This window comes from Dasypus novemcinctus, chromosome 17, assembly GCF_030445035.2.
Source record: "Dasypus novemcinctus isolate mDasNov1 chromosome 17, mDasNov1.1.hap2, whole genome shotgun sequence".
In the NCBI taxonomy this organism is placed as follows: domain Eukaryota; kingdom Metazoa; phylum Chordata; class Mammalia; order Cingulata; family Dasypodidae; genus Dasypus; species Dasypus novemcinctus.
The window spans coordinates 796,596-820,993 of record NC_080689.1 but is presented as its reverse complement, the minus strand read 5'-3'; the positions used below and the strand labels follow the sequence as shown (position 1 = coordinate 820,993).

General features: G+C 47.8%; 1 protein-coding gene across 2 annotated transcripts in view; it reads left to right on the top strand.

Annotated features, from left to right (window-relative positions):
• The first annotated feature begins 3,107 nt into the window (after positions 1-3,107).
• TTL (tubulin tyrosine ligase) overlaps positions 3,108-24,398 on the top strand; it is a 32,456-nt gene continuing 11,165 nt past the window's right edge. The window contains exons 1-5 of one of the 2 annotated variants that reach the window (XM_058278060.2): positions 3,108-3,346; positions 5,195-5,273; positions 12,498-12,730; positions 16,856-16,991; positions 17,942-18,211. In XM_058278060.2, coding sequence (XP_058134043.1) covers positions 3,190-3,346; positions 5,195-5,273; positions 12,498-12,730; positions 16,856-16,991; positions 17,942-18,211 — 875 coding nt within the window. In that variant the 5' untranslated portion in view covers positions 3,108-3,189. The remainder of the gene's footprint in view (positions 3,347-5,194; positions 5,274-12,497; positions 12,731-16,855; positions 16,992-17,941; positions 18,212-24,398) is intronic. The other variant, XM_058278059.2, reaches the window with a different exon arrangement.

Sequence of the window (24,398 nt, the reverse complement as noted above, 5' to 3'; positions counted from 1 at the left end):
ATCTTCCTTTCTTGTAAGGTATTTGTCAGGTTTTGAAATCAAGGTTATACTGGCCTCATAAAATGAGGTGAGACCTGTTCTCTTTTTTTCTCCTAGCTGGGAGAGTTTTGCTGCTGGTTTTGTTCTGTCTTTTTTTGTTTTGTTATATTGAGAAGGATTCACCAACAGAGCTATTGATCTTGTAGTTTTCTTTGTGGAAAGGATTTTAGTTCTTGTCTCCCTTCTCTTTCTCTCTTTCTCTCATTCACTCAGGTTTTTCTGAATTATAATTCATACACTATAAAATTCACTCAGTATTCGGTTCACTGAGTTGTAACAAATGCACACACCTGTTTAACTATCAGCACAAGCACACTGGTGAATGGCTCCATCCGTCCAGCACTGCCTGCTGCCCCTTTGTAGCCAACCCCAGATCCTGCCAGCCACTGATTGTTTTCTGTGGTTTTCCTTTTTCTAGACTCAATCTCTTGAAAAGATGTGAAATTATCCATATTTTGCATTTCTTTCTATCAGCTTTGATAAATTGCATTTTTGAGGTATTTGTCTATTGGATCTAAATGGTCAAATTCATTGAAAAAAGTTATTTATAATATCTTATTCTTTTAAATGTCATCAGGAACTATAGGGGTATGTCCTTTTTCATTTTTAATATTGGTTATGTGTGTTTCCTTTAATTTTTCCTACTTGCTCTTGAATGTTTAACCATTTAAATCTTTTTTTTTTTTAACTCTTGGCTTAGTTGAGTTTTTCGTTGTACATTTGCTTTCTATTTCCTAGTTTTCTTTTTTTAAAGATTTATTTTATTTACTTCTCTCCCCTTTCCCCCCTCCATTATCTGCTCTCTGTGTCCATTTGCTGTGTTCTTCTGTGTCCGCTTGCATTATCAGGTGGCAGTGGGAAAATGCGTCTCCTTTTTGTTGCGTCATCTTGCTACATCAGCTCTCTGTGTGTGCAGTGCCACTCCTGGGCGGGCTGTGCTTTTTTCACGAGGGGCAGCTCTCCTTGCAGGGTGCACACCTTGCATGTGGGGCATCCCTACGTGGCACAGCACTACTTGCATGTGGCAGCACTGAGCGTGGGCCAGCTCACCACACGGGTCAGGAGGCCATGGGTACTGAACCCTGGACCCTCCATGTGGTAGGTGGACGCTCGATCAGTTGAGTCATAGCCACTTCCCTTCCTAGGTTTCTGCTCTTATTTCATTGCTTCTACCTACTTTGGCGTTGATTTGTTGTTCTTTTTCTAGTTTCATGAAATGGAAGCTTAGATAAATGATTTTCACTTTCTTCTTTCTAATGTATGCACTGTAGGCTGTAAATTTCCTTTCAGGCACAGCTTTAGCTGCAGCCTACCAGTTGTGATTTCTTTATTGACTCGTGGATCCCTTGGAAGTGTACTACTTCATTTCCAAGAGGCGTAATTCCACTGTGCTCAAAATAATTCCAGTCCTTTGACATTTGTTGAAGCTAGCTTTCTGACCCAGCTCAGAGCCATGTTTGGTAAATTCTTTACATCTTTTTGTCCCACTATTTTCTTCTGTACGTCTTGCCTGCAGGAGCAGGCAGCCCCCGAGCTAGGTCTGGACTCCTGCGCGCTGCAGCTCCTCGCACTGGGTGGGGCTCACTCACCTGCGCAGGGGCCGGGCCTGGGGCTGGGGGGGGGGGGGGGTCCCCGCCGGGCTCGCCCCTCTGCAAAACAGGAGAACTGCTCTGCAAGGACAGCCTTCCCGCCAAGCAAACCCAGTTGAGAAAAAACAAAATGAGCCGTTAAGACTCATTAAAGAATCCCAGGAAGAGCCGGCCAGGCCGGTTTGGATCATCTCGCCGCGTTTTGGCAGTGGTTACGGCGAGCAGGATGGAGTACTGGGGCCTTGATAGCCGGGTTGATCCCACCACAGCCACGTGAAATGAGTCTCAAGGGGAAAGATGAATTTTCTTATCAAGAAAAGGGGGTAGGTGGTGCTGTACAAAAACCAAAATAAAACAACAGAAACGGAGCTCACCACGAAACTCCAGGAGGAACGAGAAGCGCGGTTGTTGGGTTGGGCAGTGCCACCCTCCCGCTGTCCCTGAGGAGAGCCACAGCGCGCAGGGCGAGCGGCCGCAGAGCGGGCGGTGCGCGAGGAGTGGGCGCGCCACGGGGACAGGGGACCTGCCCTCAGGACGACGGGCTGAAGCCACCAAGCGTCTTGCTTGGGTTCCGCAAAACGGTGCCCCCGAGACCAGGATTTGCGTGGGAGGGGAACGAGGAGCACCCGTAGAGCACGGGGCTGGAGGCCGGGAAGGCAGGGAGCGGGAGAGGCGCGCTGAGGAGCGGGCGCCGGCTGTGGGCGGCCAGGAGGCAGGCCCCCGCGGGTGCCCACGCGAGGAGGGCGCAGGGCTGGAGGCCGGCACCCTGGGGCTGCCCCATTTCTGCGCTGAGCAAGGCGGGCGCAGGCAGGGAACGCCGTCAAGTGGGGGGCCGCAGCGCGAGGGCCCGCCGGGACGAGGGCGCGAGGCCACGTCTAGGGGCTCGAGGTGGCTTCCACGAACGCGCGAGACCAGGGTGGGGCGCGGCCCCCTCTCCCTCCAGAGGGCAGTGCAGGGTCGCAGGCGCACGGCTGTCCCTCCAGGGTCTTCCTAGACCCGTCCCTGAAAGCAAGTGGAGCCGGAGGGACTCGAAGCTCCGCGCCCGCCCCGCGGGGGAAGTCGGGGCCCAGGGCACGGGGCGAGGGGCCCGGCGCCGTGGAGGGCAGGGCGGCCGCGGAGCCAGGGCGTCCACCCGAGGCAGAAGGCGCCCGCGTGCGCCCCGGGAGGTGTCGGCCGCTGCGCCCGGCGCCGGGACGCGCCGTCCTGGACTGGAGGGCCTGGCCTTCGCTTAGTGTCCACCACAGGCGAATCTGACGTTCCAGCTGGGAGACCCGCCCCGCTCGCCCCCGCGTGCCCCGCCGCTCCCGCTGCCCGCACACCCTCCGCAGCCCGGCGGCCCCGGGCGCGGCGCGCGGAATCACGGGGAGGAGGCGGGCCCGGTGGGCGGGGGCGCGCGGGGCGGGCCCGGGACGGGGCGCGGGGCGGAGGCGGGGCCGGGCCCGGGGCAGCGCGGGGCGGGGGCAGGGCGCGCCCGCGGGCCCACGCGCGGCGCCGCGCGGGCGGGCTCGGGGCGCGGGGCTCGGCGGGCTGCGGACGCGCCGCCGCCGGCGGGTGCCCCGCCATGTACACCTTCGTGGTGCGCGACGAGAACAGCAGCGTCTACGCCGAGGTCTCGCGGCTGCTGCTCGCCTCCGGCCACTGGAAGAGGCTGCGGCGCGACAACCCGCGCTTCAACCTCATGCTGGGCGAGAGGAACCGGCTGCCCTTCGGGAGGCTGGGTGAGCGCCGCCCGCCTCGCTCCTGGGCGAGGCCTCCGGCCCGCCAGGCCCGCGCTCGGCCGGGCCCCCCCTCTCCTGCTCGGGCTCGGGCCCGGGGGCGCGTGCGGCCGCCCCTGCCTGCGGACAATGGCCCGTCCCCGCCGCGGGGCCCGCGCGCTCCGCCGCCCGCGCCTGTGTGCGGAAGGCCGCGGCCGGGGAGGCGGGGGAGGGTGGAGAGGGCTGCCCGAGCCCGGGCGGCGCCCTCACCCTTGCGCGTGGGCCGCAGGCTTCCCGCGCCCCGCCCGGCTGCCGCAGAAGGGGGGCCGGCGGCTTCCTCCCCTAACCTCCCCGAGGTCCCCGCCAGGTTCAGCCGGGTGGGCCAAGAAAGAAGGGAGGACTGACGCTGCGGCCAGCTCGCTGGTCCCTGCGGGCCACCCGCGGAGAGCGGCCTTCCTCCCGGGCAGTGGGTGTGGTCGGGGCCGGCGGCCCCAGGCCTCCAGCGGGCACCCCGGGGCCGCGGCCTGGGGGCTGCGGGAGGTGGCGGGGGGCGGGGGCTGGGGGCTGAGCGCAGGGGTGGGGGTGGCCGGCCCTCCTGGCTTCTCTGGGAATTGGGGCCGGGGACACCCTTTCCCCACCACAGGAGTTGACCCGCACGGAGAGGAGCTGGGCTGTGCTCCAAGGCGGGGCTGCCTCTGCCAGACATTTCCCGAGACGGGCTGTGCCCGGAGGTCCTTCTCGTTGAAGTGTCTCCTCCAAAAGCCCTCCGCCGAGGGGCGGTTCCGGGAAGCAGAGGGACAGGCCGGAGGAGAACACCTGCTTCCCGCCCCATCCTCTCCCTGTCTGGCTCCTCCGTGGACTCTCAGAGCTTGGGTGGGGTCCCGTTAATCACAGGCAGGAAGGGCTCTGGAGCTGGGGCAGGGGTGCTGCGTCCCGGCGCTCGACCCGGAGAGGAGCAGACACCTGGGGTCCAGTCCTGATAGGTGCCACAAGTCAGCACAACAGCAGACATTGGCTTTCATACGGAAAAAGCAGTGTCACAGCCAGAGTGGTTGTGGGTCGGGTTAGAGGCGGTGGCCCTCCCCCTGAGGGTGCAGCTGGGACCCCACGAAGGAGCCACGCACTGGACAGGCTCGGGCGGCAGGCCAGCCCCTGCCTCACCCGGACTGGACGACCCTGCTAAATCATTCTTCTCTCCGGCATCTTCAGTTCAGACTCCCTTTGTTTGGAGTTATTTTGATTTTTGTGACGAAAAGTACCATGCATTTTGTTAGGATTTTAAGCAAGAATTTTAAGCTTCTGTTTTGATTTCTATCTTTTCTGCTCTTGTAGGGTAGAGGAGACCTGCAAGAGGATCTTTTGAAAATAAGCCTCCCTGTAGGATGATGCGTAGAAAGAAGTTCTCAGGGCTTCTGATTTTATAGACTTGCCTTCCCGCTCCCGTCTTCGCCTGCTGGGGCCTCCCCGGAAGCTTCATAGCTAGACGCCGGCACAGCAGCCGTTAGTCCCACTGCCCCCCGGGACTGCTGTGGAAGGCGTGACTCCAAAAGGGCTTCCTGCGCAGGCATCGCTAGGCAGTGTATGGGACCCGGGAGTGGTGAAATAGAAAGCCCCCTGACGCCCCCGCCTTCACCAGGGGAAGCAAAGGCAGCAGTGGCTCTCGGGCGGCAGACTGTGGCGTTGCCGTCATGACATGCGCTGCGGGGAGGGCAAGAGCTGTCCGTGGGTGCTGAGAAGGGGCCACGGGGACAGCCAGCGAGGTGATTCATTCTAACCACCGGTCCTGAAACAGGAGAGAGAAAAACAGGGCGTGACCCGTGTCCTCTTGCACGTGGGCGCCGCTCATTCCGCGCTGTCGCCTTCTCTTCCCAGGGCACGAGCCTGGGCTGGCGCAGTTGGTGAATTACTACAGAGGGGCCGACAAGCTGTGCCGCAAAGCTTCGCTCGTGAAGTGAGTGTTCTCGAAGACCTGCCCTTGCCAGCGTTCACGTACATGTTTTTAGTTTTCATCCTGCAGAACTTATGCAAAAATGTGGGGTTATTGCTTATTTCTAAAGGGCAAAAATGCCATTATTTAAAAAACCAACCAGTGTCTGTTCTGGGGCTTCCTCTAAGCTTCTTTGATAATAGTCCAAACCTTTGCTGTTCATGGCTTGATAAAGAACTTCGTGTCTCTGGTCTCCCCTAGAAGGGGCGTCTGAGACGGGGCTTCTTGGGTGCGTGTTTTCTGGGGCTGAGCTTTACGGAGAACTCTGGCAGAAGGCGGGGAGGAAGCGAGCAGGCAGCTGGCTTCTGCCCGCCTGGCCTCAGCCGCAACCTGGTGCCTCTCAGGAAGGAGCGGCTGCCGGGCTCTGGCGCGGGCAGTCCTGCACTGCAGTGGTGGGAGGAGGAGGATGCGGCCTCCCAGGCGTGCCTGGGCGCCACCGAGCAGCGTGGCAGCCACGCTCAGGGCCGCTGGGAAGGGGCTCTGGGCCGGCAGTCCTGTGTCCCCCCCCACCACCACCTCTGAGGCCTCACGGAGGGGAGCCTGCGGGGAGGAAGGCGGCAGCGTGCGCGTGGTTGAGTTCTGGTCCCGGCGCGTCCTCTTGGTGGCCTGGCTAAAGCCTTCTCAGCCCCAGCGCCTCCTCTGGAAGGAGCGTGAGGACCAGGCGAGGGGAGGTGAGGTGCAGTGGCTGGACCTGGGGGACACCCCGCTCTGTGGCTCATTGTCCTTCTCTGCAGCGGGGGTAGTCACATACCTGCCTCCGGGTCGCAGGAGTCACGGAGCTGATGGAGGAGGGGGCTTTGACCGCGCCTGTCGCGGCTCACCTGCTGAGTGAAAGTGCTGTTTGTTTCTGCTCCGTGTCCTCTGTAACTGGCCCCTGCTGTCGGGGAGCACTGGGTGTGGCCCCTGGAGCCACGCGTGTCCAGCCTCGTAGCTCGCTCAGCTGGAAGATGCCAGAAGCTACACCGCTCAGTGCAAGGTGCTCTTTTCCCCACTAACGTTTCATCCTGGGCTCCAGATAGTTGAGTGGTCACAGAATCTTTGCACCTTGTCGGACCCTCTGGCCCCAGGACCTCCGGTCCCCGCTCCACTCCGCCGCTGCTCCCTCGGCCTCCTGAAGCCTCGTCACTATCTCCCTGCAAATTAGGGTGACGAGGAAGAGGAGGGCAGGAGTAGCACAGCTGTTTATCTGGATTATTCATTTAGAAATTTTAATGAAAAGCTGATTCGATATATTTTTTTGCTATACTCTTTTCTTCTTTAAAGATCAAGGTAGGATTTTCGTTTTATAAATAGGAAGCGAGCATGCTGTCAGGAAACAGCGTTCTCCATGTGTGCAGACTTGAGGCCCAGGGCCTGGAGCCAAGCCCGGTCCGAGTGAGCGGGGTCCCTGTGCTTGGCTCGGCCCCCGGAGTGCGGCGTCCCCTCGTGAGGTGGTAACACTGCCCCTTGTCCCTCAGTGCGTGGTGGCACGTGACAGCACCTCTGGGTGCCTTAGGCTGGGCTGCCGTCATCCCCACAAGCTGCCCGCGCTCTCTCGGGGTTTCCGAGGGGCTCAGGTAGTTGGGAGGTGGTGGTCCCCGCTGCCGTTTGTCCCTCTCCCGCCGTGTCGTGTGACTGGCCTGGACGCCGAGCTCCCCCATTCCAGTGGCCCCACCGCCGTGGCCTCGGAGGCGCCTGGCTCTTCTGGTCTGGGTAGAGGCTTGCTTTCCTCTTGTCAGCTTTTCTTCTTGGTGGATGTGAGTAAACATTTGCGATTGCTTCCCAAACACGCTCATGGGGACATGAAAGAAATGCCAAGGACTTCCTGCAGACGCTGGCCTTGGTTCTGGGGCTTTCCAACAGAAAGAGAGTGGGGTCCATGCGTAACTCAAATTTCCTAGTAGCCATGTTAAAAGAAAGTACAAAAAGATGAGTGAAAGGATTCTTAATGATTTTATTTAAAGTAGCAAAATACGTTGTCAACATGACATGTCAGTGTTAAAGATAATTACTGAGCTATTTTACATTCTTTTTTTCATTCTGGGTGTTCAAAATCTGGTGTGTTGTTTACATAGCACTTCTTAATTCAGAACTAAATTTTCATTGGAAATACTTGCTCTGTATTTAGATTTCATAAAATTAATGGAACTATGAAAAGTAGATTTACATACCTAAGTTTTCCCACATATGTGAGAGTTTTTCAGTAACTGGATTGAATACTAGAAAATCATTTTGCACCCAGAAGTTTGACAAAACTTGCTGACTTTTCTTAGAATTGATTTGACTTTGAAGCAAAAGGTTATCAGTTTAAAACTATGTCTATACAACTTAAGTAAATTCACTAACACTTGAGTCAACTCATTAATATGGAATTCAAAGGGGGAATTGCAGAAATTGAAAAACAACTCTAAATATATCAATCAAGTAGTCATCAAATTTTTTCTGTAGTTTTAGCAGCCAGTTTGCCTAATGCAATATATTACAATTAAAATCTCTGTATATTGAGTCATGTTTGAAATGTGTAGCATCATTATTATTGATTTTTGCTATGAAGTTGTAACATAAATTCTGGTGCCTGTATAGCCTAGTCACAACCTTTTTTCTTCCTTAGAGCTTTAAATTTCTTTTTAAAAAGATTTATTTATTTCTCCCCTTTCCTTCCCACCCCACCCCCCGCCCTGTTGTCTGCTCTCGTGTCCATTTGCTGTGTGTTCTTCTGTATCCACTTGCATTCGTGGTGGCAACGGAAATCTGTGTCTCTTTTTGTTGTATCATCTTGCTGCGTCAGCTCTCTATGTGTGTGGTGCCACTCCTGGGCGAGCTGTGTTTTTCTCGTATGGGCAGCTCTCCTTGCAGGGCGCACTCTTTGCGCATGGGGCTCCCCTACGCGGGGGACACCCCTGTGTGGTACAGTTCTCCTTGTGCACATCAGCACTGTGCATGGGCCGGCTCACCACACAGGTCAGGAGGCCCTGGGTTTGAACCCTTGACCTCCTATATGGTAGGTGGATGCACTATTAGTTGAGCCACATCTGCTTCCCTTTAAATTTATCTTTATCAGTGTAATGATACGAGTCAGAAAATGTCACACTGCCATTTTTTAATCTTTGTTGAATGAAATAATAAATTATTGAATGAAAATAATTACTTGAGAAGCCCTGCTTTTATGTCTAGAAAATCTGAATTGGAGGTAACAGGACAGTGTATCTTTGTAAAGCTCTTCCAGGACTCAGTCAGTTTGGCAGGGAACACAGTACCATTCAATTCATTGTCTTCTATCTCTTTCAACAGTTCCACGAACTAGTGAATCATTGTAGCATTTGCAAGTATATAGTGAACCATTTCAACAACTGTATCAGTGACACTTTCCATAGTCTCCTACAGAAAACTCAGCACAAATGTTTTCAATATGTATCATACAGTCTAATGACATATCATCAGTCTTAAAATTCCAATATATCCAGATTTTTAACCTCACATAGCTGAAGAAGCACTGTATCACAGTAGAAACTAATTTCTCATTCGTAGATGAAATTCTTGTCAGATGTAAAAGATTTAAAAATATATACACCGTGAGTTTGACTTTTTTAGGCTGCAATTTGATGATATTTCTTCATGTATTTGGAAGTCCTTTGAGACAAAACAGACCCACAGTATTCCTCAGGTAGCGTCTCTGCTGTCACATGACTTACCCAAAGCTCAAGGAAAGTATTTGTGATTTTTCATATTTTGAATCAGTTAAGCTTTGATATTGTTAGAAAGCTTTGTACTCATGGGCAATTGTAGCTTCATTGAAGATCTTTCACTGTTTGTAAAATATCATTTTTAGTCTTCTCAAAATAATTTATTTTACCATCTTTCCATTTAAGATGGGTTTCCTTGTATAAGAATCCAAGCCATTTTTAAGTTGGCTAAATTTATAAGTTTAAACACTGTTAAAAAATTGTTTTATAAAGTTTGTTGGGGCAAGTGGACATGGCTCAACTGATGGAACATCTTCCTACTATATGGAAGGTCCAGGGTTCAAACCCAGGGCCTCCTGGCCTATGTGGTGAGCTGGCCCACGCGCAGTGCTGCGCACAAGGAGTGCTGTGCCACGCAGGGGTGTCCCCTGCATAGGGGAGCCCCATGCACAAGGAGTATGCCCTGCATTGAGCCTCCCTGTGCGGAAAATCGCAGCCCTCCCAGGAGTGGCACTGCACACAAGGAGAGCTGGCGCAGTGAGATGACACAACAAAAAACGACACAGAGGCAGCGGACTTGGCCCAGTGGTTAGGGCGTCCGTACCACATGGGAGGTCCATGGTTCAAACCCCGGGCCTCCTTGACCTGTGTGCAGCTAGCCATGCGCAGTGCTGATGTGCACAAGGAGTGCCCTGCCATGCGGGGGTGTCCCCCGCGTAGGGGAGCCCCACGCGCAAGGAGTGCGCCCCGTAAGGAGAGCTGCCCAGCGCAAAAGAAAGTGCAGCCTGCCCAAGAATGGTGCTGCACATGCGGAGAGCTGATGCAACAAGATGACGCAACAAAAAGAAACAGATTCCCTTGCCGCTGACAACAACAGAAGCAGGCAAAGAAGACGCAGCAAATAGACACAGAGAACAGACAACCAGGGTGGGGGGGTAGGGTGGAAGGGGAAATAAATAAATAAATACATAAGTCTTTTTTAAAAAAAAAAAGATTCCCAATGCCACTGAGAATGCAAGTGGACACAGAAGAACACACAGCGAATGGACACAGAGAGCAGACAATGGGGGAAGGGGAAAGAAATAAATAATAAAACAAATCTTAAAAGAAAAAAAGTTGAATATTTAATTCTGATTTCAGGCCACTAATTTTATTATTTTTTGACAATTGAGAGAAAACTGCTTATCAAATCACTATGTATTTGCTAAAAATGTTTCTTTTACACAACAAAAAAGCTTTTTCTTTTTGCTCTTCCAAGGTAAATTGCAATTGCCATTCATTGTGAAATGTGTCCTTTTTATGTTACTGTTTCACTGTAGTACTATTCTGATTCTTCATCTGTTAGATGCTTTTATTTTAAATTTAAAAGTGTCCATACTTATTTAACTAGAAAAAGTTATATTTCACTTTAGTTACCAGTCATAATTTACATAGCCATCACTGTAACTTGCACTGTCTGCATAATAAACACATTAAAACATTGCATCAGTGCACAGGAAAACAAAATTATTTGAAATGCCTCACTCCATTGTCTCTGACTAGAACAGTGAGGTGTTTATGTTCTTGACCAAGAAGTAACAAACTATGCTGCAAGGCAACAAAGGTATTTATTTGGGGTCTTAGAACTGCAATTTGAGGAGCACAGATTCAAGTAGTGTGTCAGGGTTCTCTAGGGAAACAGAACTGCCAGAAGATACTACGAGATTTTATCAAAATTGTCTCATGCAACTGTGGGGATGCACAAGTCCAAATTCTGTAGGGCAGGCTACAAGCCGGGACTCCCATGAAGGTTTCTGGTGAATTCCCCAGGAGAAGCTGGCTGAAGCAAGGATAGAAATTCACCCTTCAGACTGCTGGGATCATCACTCTTTCTTTTAAGGCCTTCAGCTGGCTGGATGAGAGGTCTCTCCTTGCCGAAGGCAATCTCCTCTGTTGATGGTAGATGCAATCAGCTATAGACGCAGTCAACTCACCGATGATTAAAGTCCAAGAGATGACCTCACAGTTCCAGGCTAGTGCTTGCACGACCACACACATGGGCACAGTCACCAGGCCAGGGTCACACGTGAGCCTCCCCGTCACACGCGACAGCCCCAGTTCTGTCTCGTCTTGGCGTTTCTAGGCAAGGGTTTCTTTAAGAAAAAAAAAGATGACCGGAGTTGTTTGTGGTGGGGATGTAGTTCACTGAGCTCGCGATCTCCTGGTTTGATCCTGGGTCCAGGCGTTGTTGGTTGGAGGAACCCCTTTCCTTGCGGCTGTTGTGCCGGCCCTGGTACTTGGTGATTCCTGGCTGAGGTTAATAAGAGTGACCTCCAGAACGGCCGCCCGGCTCCGTCTGAAATCTCTTGGCCACGGTAGCTCTGTCTCGTTTTCTTTCTGTTAGCAGTGTTTCTGCTAGAATGATGCAGGGCCTGACCTCGCTGCGACAGGACGTCAGGGGACGTGGTTGAGGGGAAACGCCCTTCCAAGCAGTAAAGCTGCGCTCAACGGGAAGGTGTTCCAGCTGCTTCGGTTAAGTGAAATTAACTACAACAACTCAGTTTTCAGTCACATGGACCACATGCTGGCTCCTGTGTGGGACCGTGTGGGCACAGAGTTTAACATTTGCTGAATTAGAAATTTTTGTTTTTAATTTTTTGGTTCCTTAGAGTTCAAGTAACTTGAATTCTGTTGCCTTGAATTTTAAAACAACTTTGCTTTTGCTCTCAGTTTGAATTATGTTTTCTTTGTTTCTGCTGTTGGCTCGTGGATGGGCGTAAGAGGAGCAGCTCTAGATCGAAGCCGGAGGCGGGGCTCCGGGGGGGCGGGCGTTCTGCGCGTGGGGGTGTTTACGGCCTTGTGATCTTGGGAATGTGCTGAGCTTCCCGACCTGTGAAATGTGGGCTAGTGCCCCCCTGCCCCGAGGGGCTCTGGAGGGGTGACGAGGTTCACGGGGAAGGGCCTGCCCGGGCCGGGCTGCGCCTTCCGTCCTGTTCTTTCCAGGGTGGGTGTGGGGTGGGGCTTAGTTAGGACCGCTGGCGACGTGTCCTCTAAGAAAGATTCCTTCTTTGTTTTGTCACCAAAGCCAGGCTGACCTAAAAAAAAGAGAGGAACTAAATTAAGTCAGTAGATGCCCAGGTTCCCGAGGGGCCTCTCACCCCGGGCAGGGTTGCTGGTTATCCTGGTAATTTCTTGGGTTCTCCGCTGCGTGTTTTACTGTGCGCCTGGCTCAACCACCACGTATTTGTTGAAAAGACACTGATTTGGGGTTACTTCCAGTTCACTTACTTAGGGGTGCATCTTAAAGGGAGTGGAGCGGGCACGAAGCCCGTCTTCGAATGAGCAGGAACCCGCGCTCAAGCCGGTGCCGGCAGCTCTGCACGGCCCGAAGCGCTCAGGGGTCTGCCGGGGACCCCGGGGCGAGTGGGAGGGTGCAGGACGGGGGCCACCGGCCCCAGTCACCCCGCGTCCCGGCGGGGCCCCTGGGTGGGGACCGGCCTTCCAAGTGGCGCGCTGAGACAGGACACTGACCCCTGCCGTCCACCAGGCTGGTCAAGACGAGCCCAGAGCTGGCCGAGTCCTGTGCGTGGTTCCCTGAGTCCTTTGTGATATACCCGACGAACCTCAAGACGCCGCCCGCCCTGGCGCCGAGCGGGACCCCCGCGCCCGGCCACGGCTCCAGGACTGACGAGCGGGAGGCCTTCCTGGCTTCTTACAGCCGGCGGAGAGCGCGCGGCGAGGGCAGCGTCTGGATCGCCAAGTCGTCGGCCGGAGCCAAAGGTGAGTGGCCGCGGCCCCTCCTCTTGCCGTGGACTGTCGGCTGCACCTGCGCTGAGAGCCTGGGCGGGGTCCTGGGGAGGTGGGCCTGGCCCGTTTTAAACGCCCTCAGTGCCATGCCGGCGGGAGAGGTGCATCTCCAGGTGGGTCTTTCCCCGGCGCCCGCCCATCGGCCTCCTCCACCCCCTCCTTCCCAGCTCGGCCACCCCAGCCCTTCCTGAACCTGGCCTGTGTCCTCGGCTGCTCTTTTCCTCACAGTCTCTGGTTAATGCAGAGCAAGTCGTGCTAGCTCTGCCGCCACGGAACCTTCTGAAGAAACTGCTTCTTGCCCTCCTGCTGCTCCCGCTCTCGGCGAGCGCTGCCTTCTCTAGTCTACGTAACTGCCGTGCCTCCTTGCTGGTTTTCATCGCAGCTCTTCGTCCGTCAGCCGAGCAGTGCTCTAATGACATCGATGTGAGCTCAGTACTCCCTGCTCAAAACTGGGCAGCAGGCTTCCCAGGACTACTGGGATAAACTCCGTCTGACATTTGCTCATCTCTGTTCTCATCTCCTGTCCCGTGCTCACTCTGCTGTAGCCTCAGGCTGCTCGGTTGCGCCTTAAATACTCTTAACTTGTCTCTGTGTCTGGAGTTGGCTTACGTGGATTATTTTCTACTTTTTCCGACTCTGTTGCCTCGGTAGAGAATGCTTTTCTAATCTACGGCAGCCTCTGGTCCATTGCCTTTTACCTTTACCTTGCTCCATTTCTCCTCCTGGCAGTCCCCTGCCGGCACTGACTTACGTATTTGTTTATCCAAATCTCCTCCGTCTGAACGTTAGCTCCTTGTCAGCACAGGCTTTTGGGCTTGTGGTCTCTGTATCCCGCCCCCTGCCCCACAGCTCTCGAGAACTGTGTGCTGCATGACTGCTGAGAAGGGGTGAGAGGCTTATCACGCTCACTCCGACTTACGGTGTACGCGGTCCCATGACGGGCACACAAACTCAGGCTCCCGATAACTGCCCTCATGAACTCTTCTAAAAACCATTCCAACTGAAACTTCCCTCTTCTTTTACTCCCTGGAAGACCATCCGGCCGTTGGCACTCATTTCTGTCCCTGGTCCAGTGGCCCTCACCTTCTGTTCCACCAGCCACGAGGTAGGAGGGTGTCACCTGGATTCTCGTGAAAGTGGGAGAGCCGGGCCCTTGCTCCAAGCCAGGCACCTCACCTCCTCTCTCCCCCTTTGACCTCAAGTGCTGTCCCCTAGTTCAGTCTAATGGGGAGTGGGGAACTGAGGAGGAAACGGACGTCCGTGCTCCAGAGCCCTTGTGGGTTTAGCCGGGCACAGGGTGGTCACGTGAGGCCCTCGTGTCCTGGAGAGACCCTGGGAGCGAGGCAGCGCCCCTGGGAAGGCGCAGTCAGGCCAGCACAGGCCGCCTGGGCGACCCCTGGACTGTCGCCAAGACCAGGTGGTCAGTGACACTGAGGGGGGGCAGGGAGACTGCAGGAACGAACGGAATGCCAAACGGAGCTTCTACTTCAGGAGTGAAGGAGATAATTAAGAACTACAAAATGAAACTAAAAGAAGGAACGGTTTTTATTCTTGTTACACAAACGCTAGCCTAGAACCTCGGGCATCCGTGGCGTAGCTGGCTCAGCCTTCAAGCCGTGTCCAGGGCCCGCCCGCCCACCACCCCACCCCGTCTCTGACCTTGACCATCTTCCTCTCACCTGGAGCCCGGCCTCGGTGGCCTGTCCTGCCCTTGGCTCTCGTCCTGCTCCGCTGCAGGCAGAGAACCCGCAAAACACAAGCCAGGCCGTGCCACGTCGGTGCCGGGCACCGTGTCCCCTGAGCCAGGACAGCACCCGGCACCTGGCACAGGTCAGCCACGTGTTCATGAACGACCGAAACAAAGAACGAGGGGTTGGCGGTGCGGGGGCTGGCGAGACGGGCACAGCGCCTGCCATCAGCAGCGTGATGGCTCACGACACATCCATTCTCAGATAAGCTCGACTTTGAGATAGAAAGAAAGAACAAAGAGACTGTGACTTTGTAGCTCCTTGAAGACCCCATAAATTTCATGGTGATTTCTCAAGGTTTTATAGGATATGAACAAACAAATGATATAAAAATGTAGATAATGAGCACATAGAAACATGCGACCCTGGACATCTAAAACTTGCAAAAGAACTGTGAATTTTAAGCTGTTTTGCACCTACGGAACAAGAAAACAGAAATCAGTAATGCCGCTGTTCCTGGTGGTTAGTGGCCGCTGACCCCTGGCAGCCGTGCCCAGCCCTTGGAAAGGCCACAGGAGACACAGCTGTAGAAGGGCATGTGCTTTGGCACACAGATCTCCTTCCTGAAAACTTATTCCAAGGAAATGATGAAAAACCAACCAGTGACCTAGAGCCAAGATGTTTGCTACTATGTTAATCTGTCGTAGCAAAGTGTTACATTTTTTCTTTCTTCCCCTGCCCCGCCCTGCTGTTCTTGCTGTCTGTGCTGATTCGCTGTGTGATCCTCTGTACCTATTGGTCTTTTTGTTTTCTCTTCTTGTCTTTCTCCTCTATGATTCACCAGGATTTCATCTTGGGGACCTCTCATGTGGAGGGAGGTTCCCAGTCAGTTGCACCACTTCAGATCCTGGTCTCTGCTGCACTTCACCTTGACTCTCCCCTTGTCTCTCTTTTGTTGTGTCATCATCTCGCTGCGTGACTTACCTGTGCGGGCACTGGCTCACTGCGTGGGCATTTGGCATGCCACGAGGGCACTGGCTTGCCACGTGAGCACTCAGCTCATCATGTGGGCACTTGGCTTGCCGCGTGTGCACTCGGCTAACCACGTGGGCACTGGCTCACCACGCAGGCACACTTTCTCTTCTTCTTGCTTTCTCTTCTTCTTTTTCATGAGCAGGCCCCAGGGATCAAACCACAGGGTAGGTGGAGGCCTTATCACTTGAGCCACATCTGCTTCCCCAGAGTATTATTTAGAAGCAACCCCATTATTCAGCAATCAGTAAACAAATCTGTAATTTTTTTTACATTGACGAAGGATATTTTTCAGCCACTAATGTAATGTGATGTTATTGTAGAAACAGTGAAAATATTGACAATATAAAGTGAAAAAAAAATATGAAATGAGTTAACTTTGAACCATCTTTGCCCACATGCAAAGGAAGGTAATATGAGAAAACTAAAATGATTATGTAAGGAAATAGGATTATAGGTAACTTCTCCAGTTTCCTTTAATGTCATGTATTTTTTTCAATGATACTAGTTTTTAAAAGTTAGAAAAAATATACCCACGTATCTCCTTACCTTCCTCCCATTATTTTTCCTACCTATCAGCATTAGGTTTATTAACTTTCAATAAGAATTAATTTACTTAAGGTAATAGTATCAAGAAAATAAGGTTGGAAAGTAAGGGAGGGAATTGGGGCACACATCACCAACAGCTGGTGGAGACCATTACAGGGCATTAGTGGGAAAGCACTGTTTTAGGCTGCTGCCTCTAGAAGCTGTGGGCAAATGATGTAGAAGAGGATTGGCGAGTGGAAATAATGAGGAACCAGGAAATCTGGGAGTGGTTCCCTCAGGAGATAAATCAGAATGAGCTCTGTCCTAGGAAAAGAAAGGAAGGGACTTTTTCAAGTTGATTTAAAGTTTCTGGTTTAAGAGGCTAATCAAATGGTAGGTATTTGAGAGAGGGGGTGGCTTTTAGGAAAGATGGATCTTTACATTAATGAGCCAAATTAAATGAATTTGTACCCAAAGCAGGAGGCCCTAGTGGAGAGGTGCTGTAGATCTCCAGTGCTCAGGAACGCTGAATACCTGTAGATGTGGAATTTCATGGCTGGAGCCTGCCAGGATAGTGCTGACCATTCTATATGGAGAGAGCCTTAGCCGGGCAACTCTGGCTGTGTGTGCGCAAGGGATTGGGGTGTGCGTGCAAGGGTTGGGGTGTGCGTGTGTGCAAGGGATTGGGGGTGTGCCTGTGCAAGGGATTGGGGGGGGAACAGACAGGAGAGCTAGCCAACCGTGGAAGCCCCGGTGGTTGTCCCGCTGTCATTACTCCCTGCTGGCCTTGGAGCAAGCATTTCCTCGTGGGATGACCTGGACGAGCTTCTGTTTGATTTTGCTCCGTTAGGTGAAGGCATTCTCATCTCCTCGGAGGCTGCCGAGCTTCTGGATTTCATAGACAACCAGGGACAGGTGCACGTGATCCAGAAGTATCTCGAGCGCCCGTTACTTCTTGAGCCAGGTCATCGCAAGTTTGACATCCGGTAATGCATCAGTGTCCACAGTTCTAGTTTTTACTAATCTGAAAAAAGTGAGGAGGGGCACATGAAATGTGGTGAAGGATTGGATTGTGTTTAATGATACCAAAATTCAGCTGAAAGGAACTGAGCTTCTATACCTAATTTTCTGGGTTTTTTTCAATGTTTATATTTCTTTCTAGAAAATGTTACTAAAGCTTATAGATTTTCCTTTCTTTTTAACATTCTCAGTAAAATGACTTGTGATTCTAAACAGAAAAGTATAAATGGATGGGGCTTGCTTGTGAAAGCTGCGTGAGTTGTGACGATTACATGATTTAGACACAGCAAGTCATGTGACCCTGTCAAATACCATGTCCTCCTGCTACTGTGGATTTCGTGAACACATTACCACATTTGTTCACTAGATTTACATTAATTCTGGCATTATTCACCAGAACTGCTGGTATTTGTTTTTTTTTTTTAAGTTCCTGAAAAAAGGGTCTGGTATGGAGAAAGAGGCAGGGTGGTCTCGGCTAAAACGGCCTCTCTCCAGCTCGCCCGAGCCCTGGCCATCGCTGCTGCGTCATGGACCGTCTCCTGGACGGCTGCGGGAAGACGTGCCGCTTCTAAAATATCAATCCTGTGTCAGATCAACTTCAGAATGAGCAGTCTTCCTCTTAAAATGATTTGAAAAGCAAACACTGCAAATGTAGGTTTCATGGCTTAGCCTTAAAAATCAGCCCTTCCCAATCTCTGCAGAATGCTGTATCTTTGGACGGGGTCAGAGACTCCTTGTCATTGTGGGGAAGTTTCTTTCCCTCGATAGAGAGAGCCCCCTTTCTTGGCTAAACTGTCATGACTGGCCTCATGTAACGTACCCCCTCTCCTGTTGCCCATCCAAAAAAGCAGTGATGTACACAATTTGGAGAGCCTTGGGATGAGTTGGGTAAAGTCGTGTTTTTGTTGACTTGCAGAAGCTGGGTCTTGGTGGACCACCAGTACAACATCTACCTCTATAGAGAGGGTGTGCTTCGGACGGCTTCAGAACCGTACCATGCGGATAATTTCCAAGACAAAACCTGCCATCTGACCAATCACTGCATTCAAAAGGAGTTCTCAAAAAACTATGGGAAGTATGAAGAAGGGAATGAAATGTTCTTTGAAGAGTTCAATCAGTACCTAACAAGTGCTTTGAACATTGACCTGGAAAGTAGTATCTTACTGCAAATCAAGCATATAATAAGGTAATGTAATTATATCGTTTTAGGTTTACTATTTCTTCGAAGGTGCTTGGGAGTCTATGCCTTTCAAGGAATTGGTTCACTTAAATTGTCAAATTTATGGTAAAAGTTACTTGTCATATTCCCTTATCCTTTTAATGTCTACAGTCACTTCTTTCATTTCTGATATTGGTGATTTGTGCTTTCTTTCTCTTTTACCTGGACAGAGTGACTGTATTTACTTTTATCAGTTTCATTAATCTTTTCAGAAAATCAGCTTTTGGCTTTGTTAATTTTTCTCTGTTGCTTTTGTTTTCAGTTTCTTTGATTTATACTCTTATTATTTCCTTTTGCTCTTTTGTGGGGTTCAATTTTCCCTTTTTCTAGTTTCTTAAACTGAAAGGTTAGATCTTTGACCTAGGATATTTCTTTTTTTAAAAAATATAAGCTTTTAAGGCTATCAGTTTCTCTCTTAAGTTCTTCATTAGCTGTATCCCACTGATTTTGAAATTTGTTTTTATTTTCATTTTATTAAAAAATTTCCAGATTTCCCTTGTGACTTTTATCTTTGACTCAATGTGCTATTTAGAAATTTGTTAATTTCCAAATTCTTGGGAATTTTCCACATATCTTTGAAGGTTTGATTTCTAGTTTTATTCTGTTATTCTCAGAGAACCTACCTCGTATGGTTTCATTTCTTTAGTATCTATTACGGTTTGTTCTATGACTCAGAATATGATGTGTCGTAGTGAATGTTCCCTGTATATCCTGCTACTGTTGGCAGAGCATTCTGCAAGTGTCAGTTAGTGCAAACTGATAGATAGTATTGTTCAAATCATATCCTTGCTGATTTTCTATTCCACTTATTCCCTCCATTCCTGAGAGATAAATACTGAAGTGTCCAACTGTAATTATGATTTGTCTATTTCTCCTTTCAATTTTATCAGTTTTGCTTCATGTATTTTGAAGATCTTTTGTTAGGTGCATATACATTTGGGCTTGCTATGTTTTCTTGGGGAATTGACCCATTTATCATTGTGTAATTTCTGTCTCTATCCCAGGTAATATTCCTTATTTTGAAGTCTACTTTGTCTGATACTAATAAAGCCATTCTGTTTTTCTTTTGATTAGTATTTGCATGATGTCTCTTCTATCCCTTCTTTTATCTTCTGTTCATGGTATTTATAGTGGGTTTCTTATAAACAGAATACACTTGGGTTTTTGTTTTATTGTTTAATCCAATATGACAATATCTTTCTCTTAATTGTTATATTTATACCATTTGCATTTAATGCAGTTATTGATAATGGTTGAATTCACATCCATATTTTATTATTTTTTATTATTTGTTGCCTGTCTCTTCCTTTTTTTTTTGTTTCTTCATTTCCCCCTTTACTACCTTCTTTTGAATTAATATATCTGTTGAGTACTTGGCTATATCTCTCTATAATATATTGATAGTGAGTTTTTCTATGGATTACAATATACTATCTAATTTTCACAGTTTTCTTACCATTAATTTACCACTTCAAATAAAATATAGAAACCTTCAACCATATAGTTCAATTAACCCTCTCTCCTCTTTATCATATCATATCTATGTACATTGAAATTTCTGCCACATGGTGTTATAATTTTTGCTATTAACAGTCATACATATTTTTTATATGTATGACAGAGATTGTCAGGTTGGATTAAACCAAAAAAACCACAAGATCCAGCTATATGCTCTATGAGAAACCTACTTTAAACATAAGAGGAGATAAGGAGTCTTTTATTTACCTAGATATTTACTAACTCTGTAGTTCAAATTCTGAGTTTCTCTCCAGTATCACATCCCTTCAGGCTTGAAGCACTTCTTTTACAGCCACTTTGCTGGTAATAAATTCTCTTATTTTTCCATTATCTGAGAATGTCTTTATTTTGCCTTATTCCCAAAGGATATTTTTCACTGGACTTAAAATTCTGGGTTAACATTTCCTTTTGGGGGAAGTCGGACAGTTTAAAGACTTTCCACTGCCGTTTGGTCTCCAGTTTCTGTTGACAAATCTGCAGTCATTTATATTATTCTGCCATAAATAATGTGACAGATTTTCTCTACCTGCTTTCAAGATTATTTTCTTTGCTTTGCTTTTTAGCAGTTTGATTATGATGTATCTGGACTTTTTCTTTGACCAAGTTTATCCTGTTTGGAGTTTTCTGAACTTCTTTAATCTATAAATTTATGTCTTGTACCAAATTGGGACGTTTTGGTCATCTTTTCTTGAAATATATATTTTTTTCTGCACCAGTTTCTTTCTCCTCTTCTTCTAGGACTCTAGAGACACAAATGTTAAACCATTTGCTACTGTCTCACAGGTCTCTGTGTTTCTGTTCATTTTTTTCAATCTTTTTTTCCTCTCTGTTCTTATAGTTTAGATAATTTCTATCTTCAAGTGCACTGACTCTTTCCTCTGTCATGTCCATCCGATCTATTTTTTTAACTTATTGAAATATATCACTCATACATAAACATACATAAACAATAAGTGTATAATAGTTGTGAACTTACAAACCAAAAATATATAACATCAAACAAACATATATAACATCTCACCCTACCACCAATAACTTGCATTGTTTTTAAACCTTTTTAACTAATGATTAAAGAGCATTGTCAAAATATTATTACTAAACAAAGTATTTTCCCCTAACCAATCCTATTATTATCTTTATATCATTTATATATGAACATACATAAAAAATTAAGTGTATAATAAAAGTTGTGAACTTACAAAGCAAACATGCATAACATCATACAGGGGTCCCATACATCAACCCTCCACCAACACCTTGCATTATTATGAAACGTTTGTTACAAATTATGAAAGAATATTGTCAAAATCTTACTATTAATCATAGTCCTTATCTGCATTTGGTGTGTTTTTCCCCCAACCCACCATATTATTATTTTTTAAATATATTTTTTTATGGCAGAAGTTGTAAACTTATAAAACAATCATGTACATATGCAGAATTCCCAAGCAACACCCCTCTATCAACACACCACACTGTGGTGGAACATTTGTTACAGATAAGATAATATCATCTGATTGTTACCATGTCCATAGTATACATTTGGCTCACATTTTCCATACTGCCCCATTATCAACACAGTACATCTTTGGCATAGATGCAAGAATATTATATTATTACTGCTAACCACAGTCCATAGGTCACTCCAGCTGTATTCTTCCCATGCGTTCCCAACACCTTGCATTAGTGATGTACATTTGTTCTTGCTCACAAAGGACACTCTTGCATCTGTACCATCAACCACAATTCTCATCCACCTCTCAGTTTACTGTGCTATCCAGTTCCTAGACTATTCTCTAACATTCTGTCAGTTGGCGTTTACGTAACCAGACCACCATTTTCAGTGACATCCCATTTATAAACTAGCTGTTACTCACTGTGTGTTACCATCCACTCTATACTTTTCCACACTTTCACAGTAAAGCTAATTTAAACTTCTATATACATTAAACATCAGTAGTCCACTCAGTCCTTCTCTTATCTCCTTTAATAATCCATCACCTACCACTAGGTCTTGAAGATATTTTCTAGTAATTTCTTCTAGAAGTTTTATGGTTCTTGCTTTTATTTTTAGGTTTATTTTTAATCCATTTTGAGTTAATTTTTGGATAAGGTATGAGATATTTAGCTATCGATGTTCAGTTCTTTCAGCATCTTTTGTTGAATGGATTGTTCTGCCCGAGCTGTGTGAGTTTGACAGGCTAGTCAAAAACCACTTGACCACACCTGTGAGGGTCTGTTTCTGAACCATAAATTTGGTTCCATTGTCTGTCTTTAGGCCAGTACCATACTGTTTTTACCACTATAGGTAGGTATTATGATTTAAAGTCTGGAGATGAGGGTTAACTTTTTTTTTATGATGTCTCTGGTTATTCAGGACTCCTTACCCTTCCAAATAAATTTAATGATCGTGTTTTCAATTTTTTCTTTAATGCTGGTGGAATTTTTATCAGAATTGCATTAAATCTGTATATCAATTTGAGTAGAATTGACATCTTAATGATATTTAGTCCTTAATCCATGAGCATGGAATGTTCTTCCAGTTATTTAGGACTTTTTTGATTTGTTTTAACATTGAGTTGCAGTTTTCTGAATACAGGTGCTTTATATCATTAGTTAAGTTTATTCCTGACTATTTGAGTTTTGTCTATTTTATTTTCACTACTCTTTCAGTTAATTTTATTGATATAATCTTCATTTCTAGACTCTCTTCCAGGCCCTTCTCTCTTGTCTTTTCTTTTCAGGTTCTAGCACACCCTTTAGTATTTCCTGAAAATCTCATCTTTTACTTAGAAATTCTCTCAGTTTCTGTTTATCTGTGAATATTCTAATTCCATCCTCATTTTTGAAAGATAGTCTTGCTGGATATAAGATTCCTGGCTAGAAGTTTTTCTCTTGTATATTTTAAATGTATCAGACCACTGTCTTCTTGCCTCCGTGGTTTCTGGTGAGAAATCAGCACTTAATCTTATTGGATATCCCTTTCTATGTTATGCATTGCTTTTTTCTTGCTGCTCTCAGAATTCTCTTTTTGTCTTTGGCCTTTGACATTCTGATGAGTATGTGTTTTGGAGTTGGTCTATTTGGAATTTTTCGGATGGGAGTACATGGTGCTTCTTGGACAGGGATATCTATGTCCTTCAATAGGGTTGGGAAATCTACCATTATTTCTTCTCATATTCCTTCTGCCCCTTTTCCCTTCTCTTCTCCTTCTGGGACACCCATGACATGTATGTTTGTATGCCTTTTGCTATTATTTAGTTCCCTGAGACCTTGTTCAATTTTCTTCATTCTTTTCTTTATCTTTTCTTTTTTATGTTCACTTTCAGAGGCCATTTCTTCAAACTCACCAATCCTTTCCTCTGCTTCCTCAAATCTGCTATTGTATGATTCCAATGTTTTTAAAATTTCATTTATTGCACCTTTCATTCCCATAAGATCTGCTGTTTTTCTATGTATGCTCTCAAATTCTTCTTTGTGCTCATCCAATGTCTTCTCTTTTTTTTTAAAGACTTATTTTTTATTTATTTCTCTCCCCTTCCCCACCCCCACCCCCCAGTTGTCCGCTGTCTGTGTCCATTTGCTGTGTATTCTTTTGTGTCTGCATGTATTCTTGTCAATGGCACGGGGAATCTGGCCTCCTGGATCCCCCAAACAGGTGCTTAAGCAGCTGCAGAGAGCTCTGGGTGTTTGCTAACTGCGCTGTGGCAGGAGCTGACTCTAGGAGCTCCTTACTCTGCCACCATCTTGGTTTTTCCCATCCAATCTATTTTTAAATGTTAGATGTAGATGCAGTTCAAAAATTTCTGTTTGGTTATTTTTTATTTCTATTTCTTTGCTGAGAACAACTGCATAGGTATTCACTTCAAGCATGTTTACTTTTTCCTCAGGGAACATAGTTTCAATACTTATTTCAAAGTCTTTTTCTGATAATTCTAACACCTGGGTCATTTTGGAGTTGGATTAGTATTTGTTGATTTTTTTCCCCCTTGAGATGTGGTTACATTTTCCTAGATCTTTGTATGTTGGGTAGTGTTAAATTTATCCTGGACTTTGAATATTATATTGTGTAGACTTTGGCTCCTATTAAAAATTCCCTGGGAAATATTGACTTTTTAATTTTAGGAGGCAATAAATCTGGTTACAGTCAGACCACCACTTTAGGTGCTCCTTCTGTGGGGGGTGGTCATAAGGCCATTTCAGTCTCACAGCCTTGGCTTTAGATCCATTCTGTGCATGCACCACTTGGGGGAGCCCAGAACTTGTGTGGGTTCATACACTGAATTGGGGCATCCCCTTTTTAGCTCCAGGGGTTTTCCCCACCATCTCTGGTCCAGAATGATGGAGCTTGGTCCAGAATGATGGGGTTTCTCTTGGCGTTTGAACTGCTCACAGTTACAGCTCCTGTAACTCATATGGATTTTGTGGAGCCTTTTCTCTCACTCTCTATGCTTCCACTCATTTTCCTTCTGACCCATCTTTCTGTTGGCTAATTCTTTCTTCAGCTGTTAAAACCTGTTAAAGTTTTTTAAAAGTTAAAATCTGTTAAATCCATCTGATTGGGTTCTTAATTTCAGTTATTGTACGTTTCAGTTCTAGAACTTCCATTTGACTCTTAGATTAGATTATACTTCTC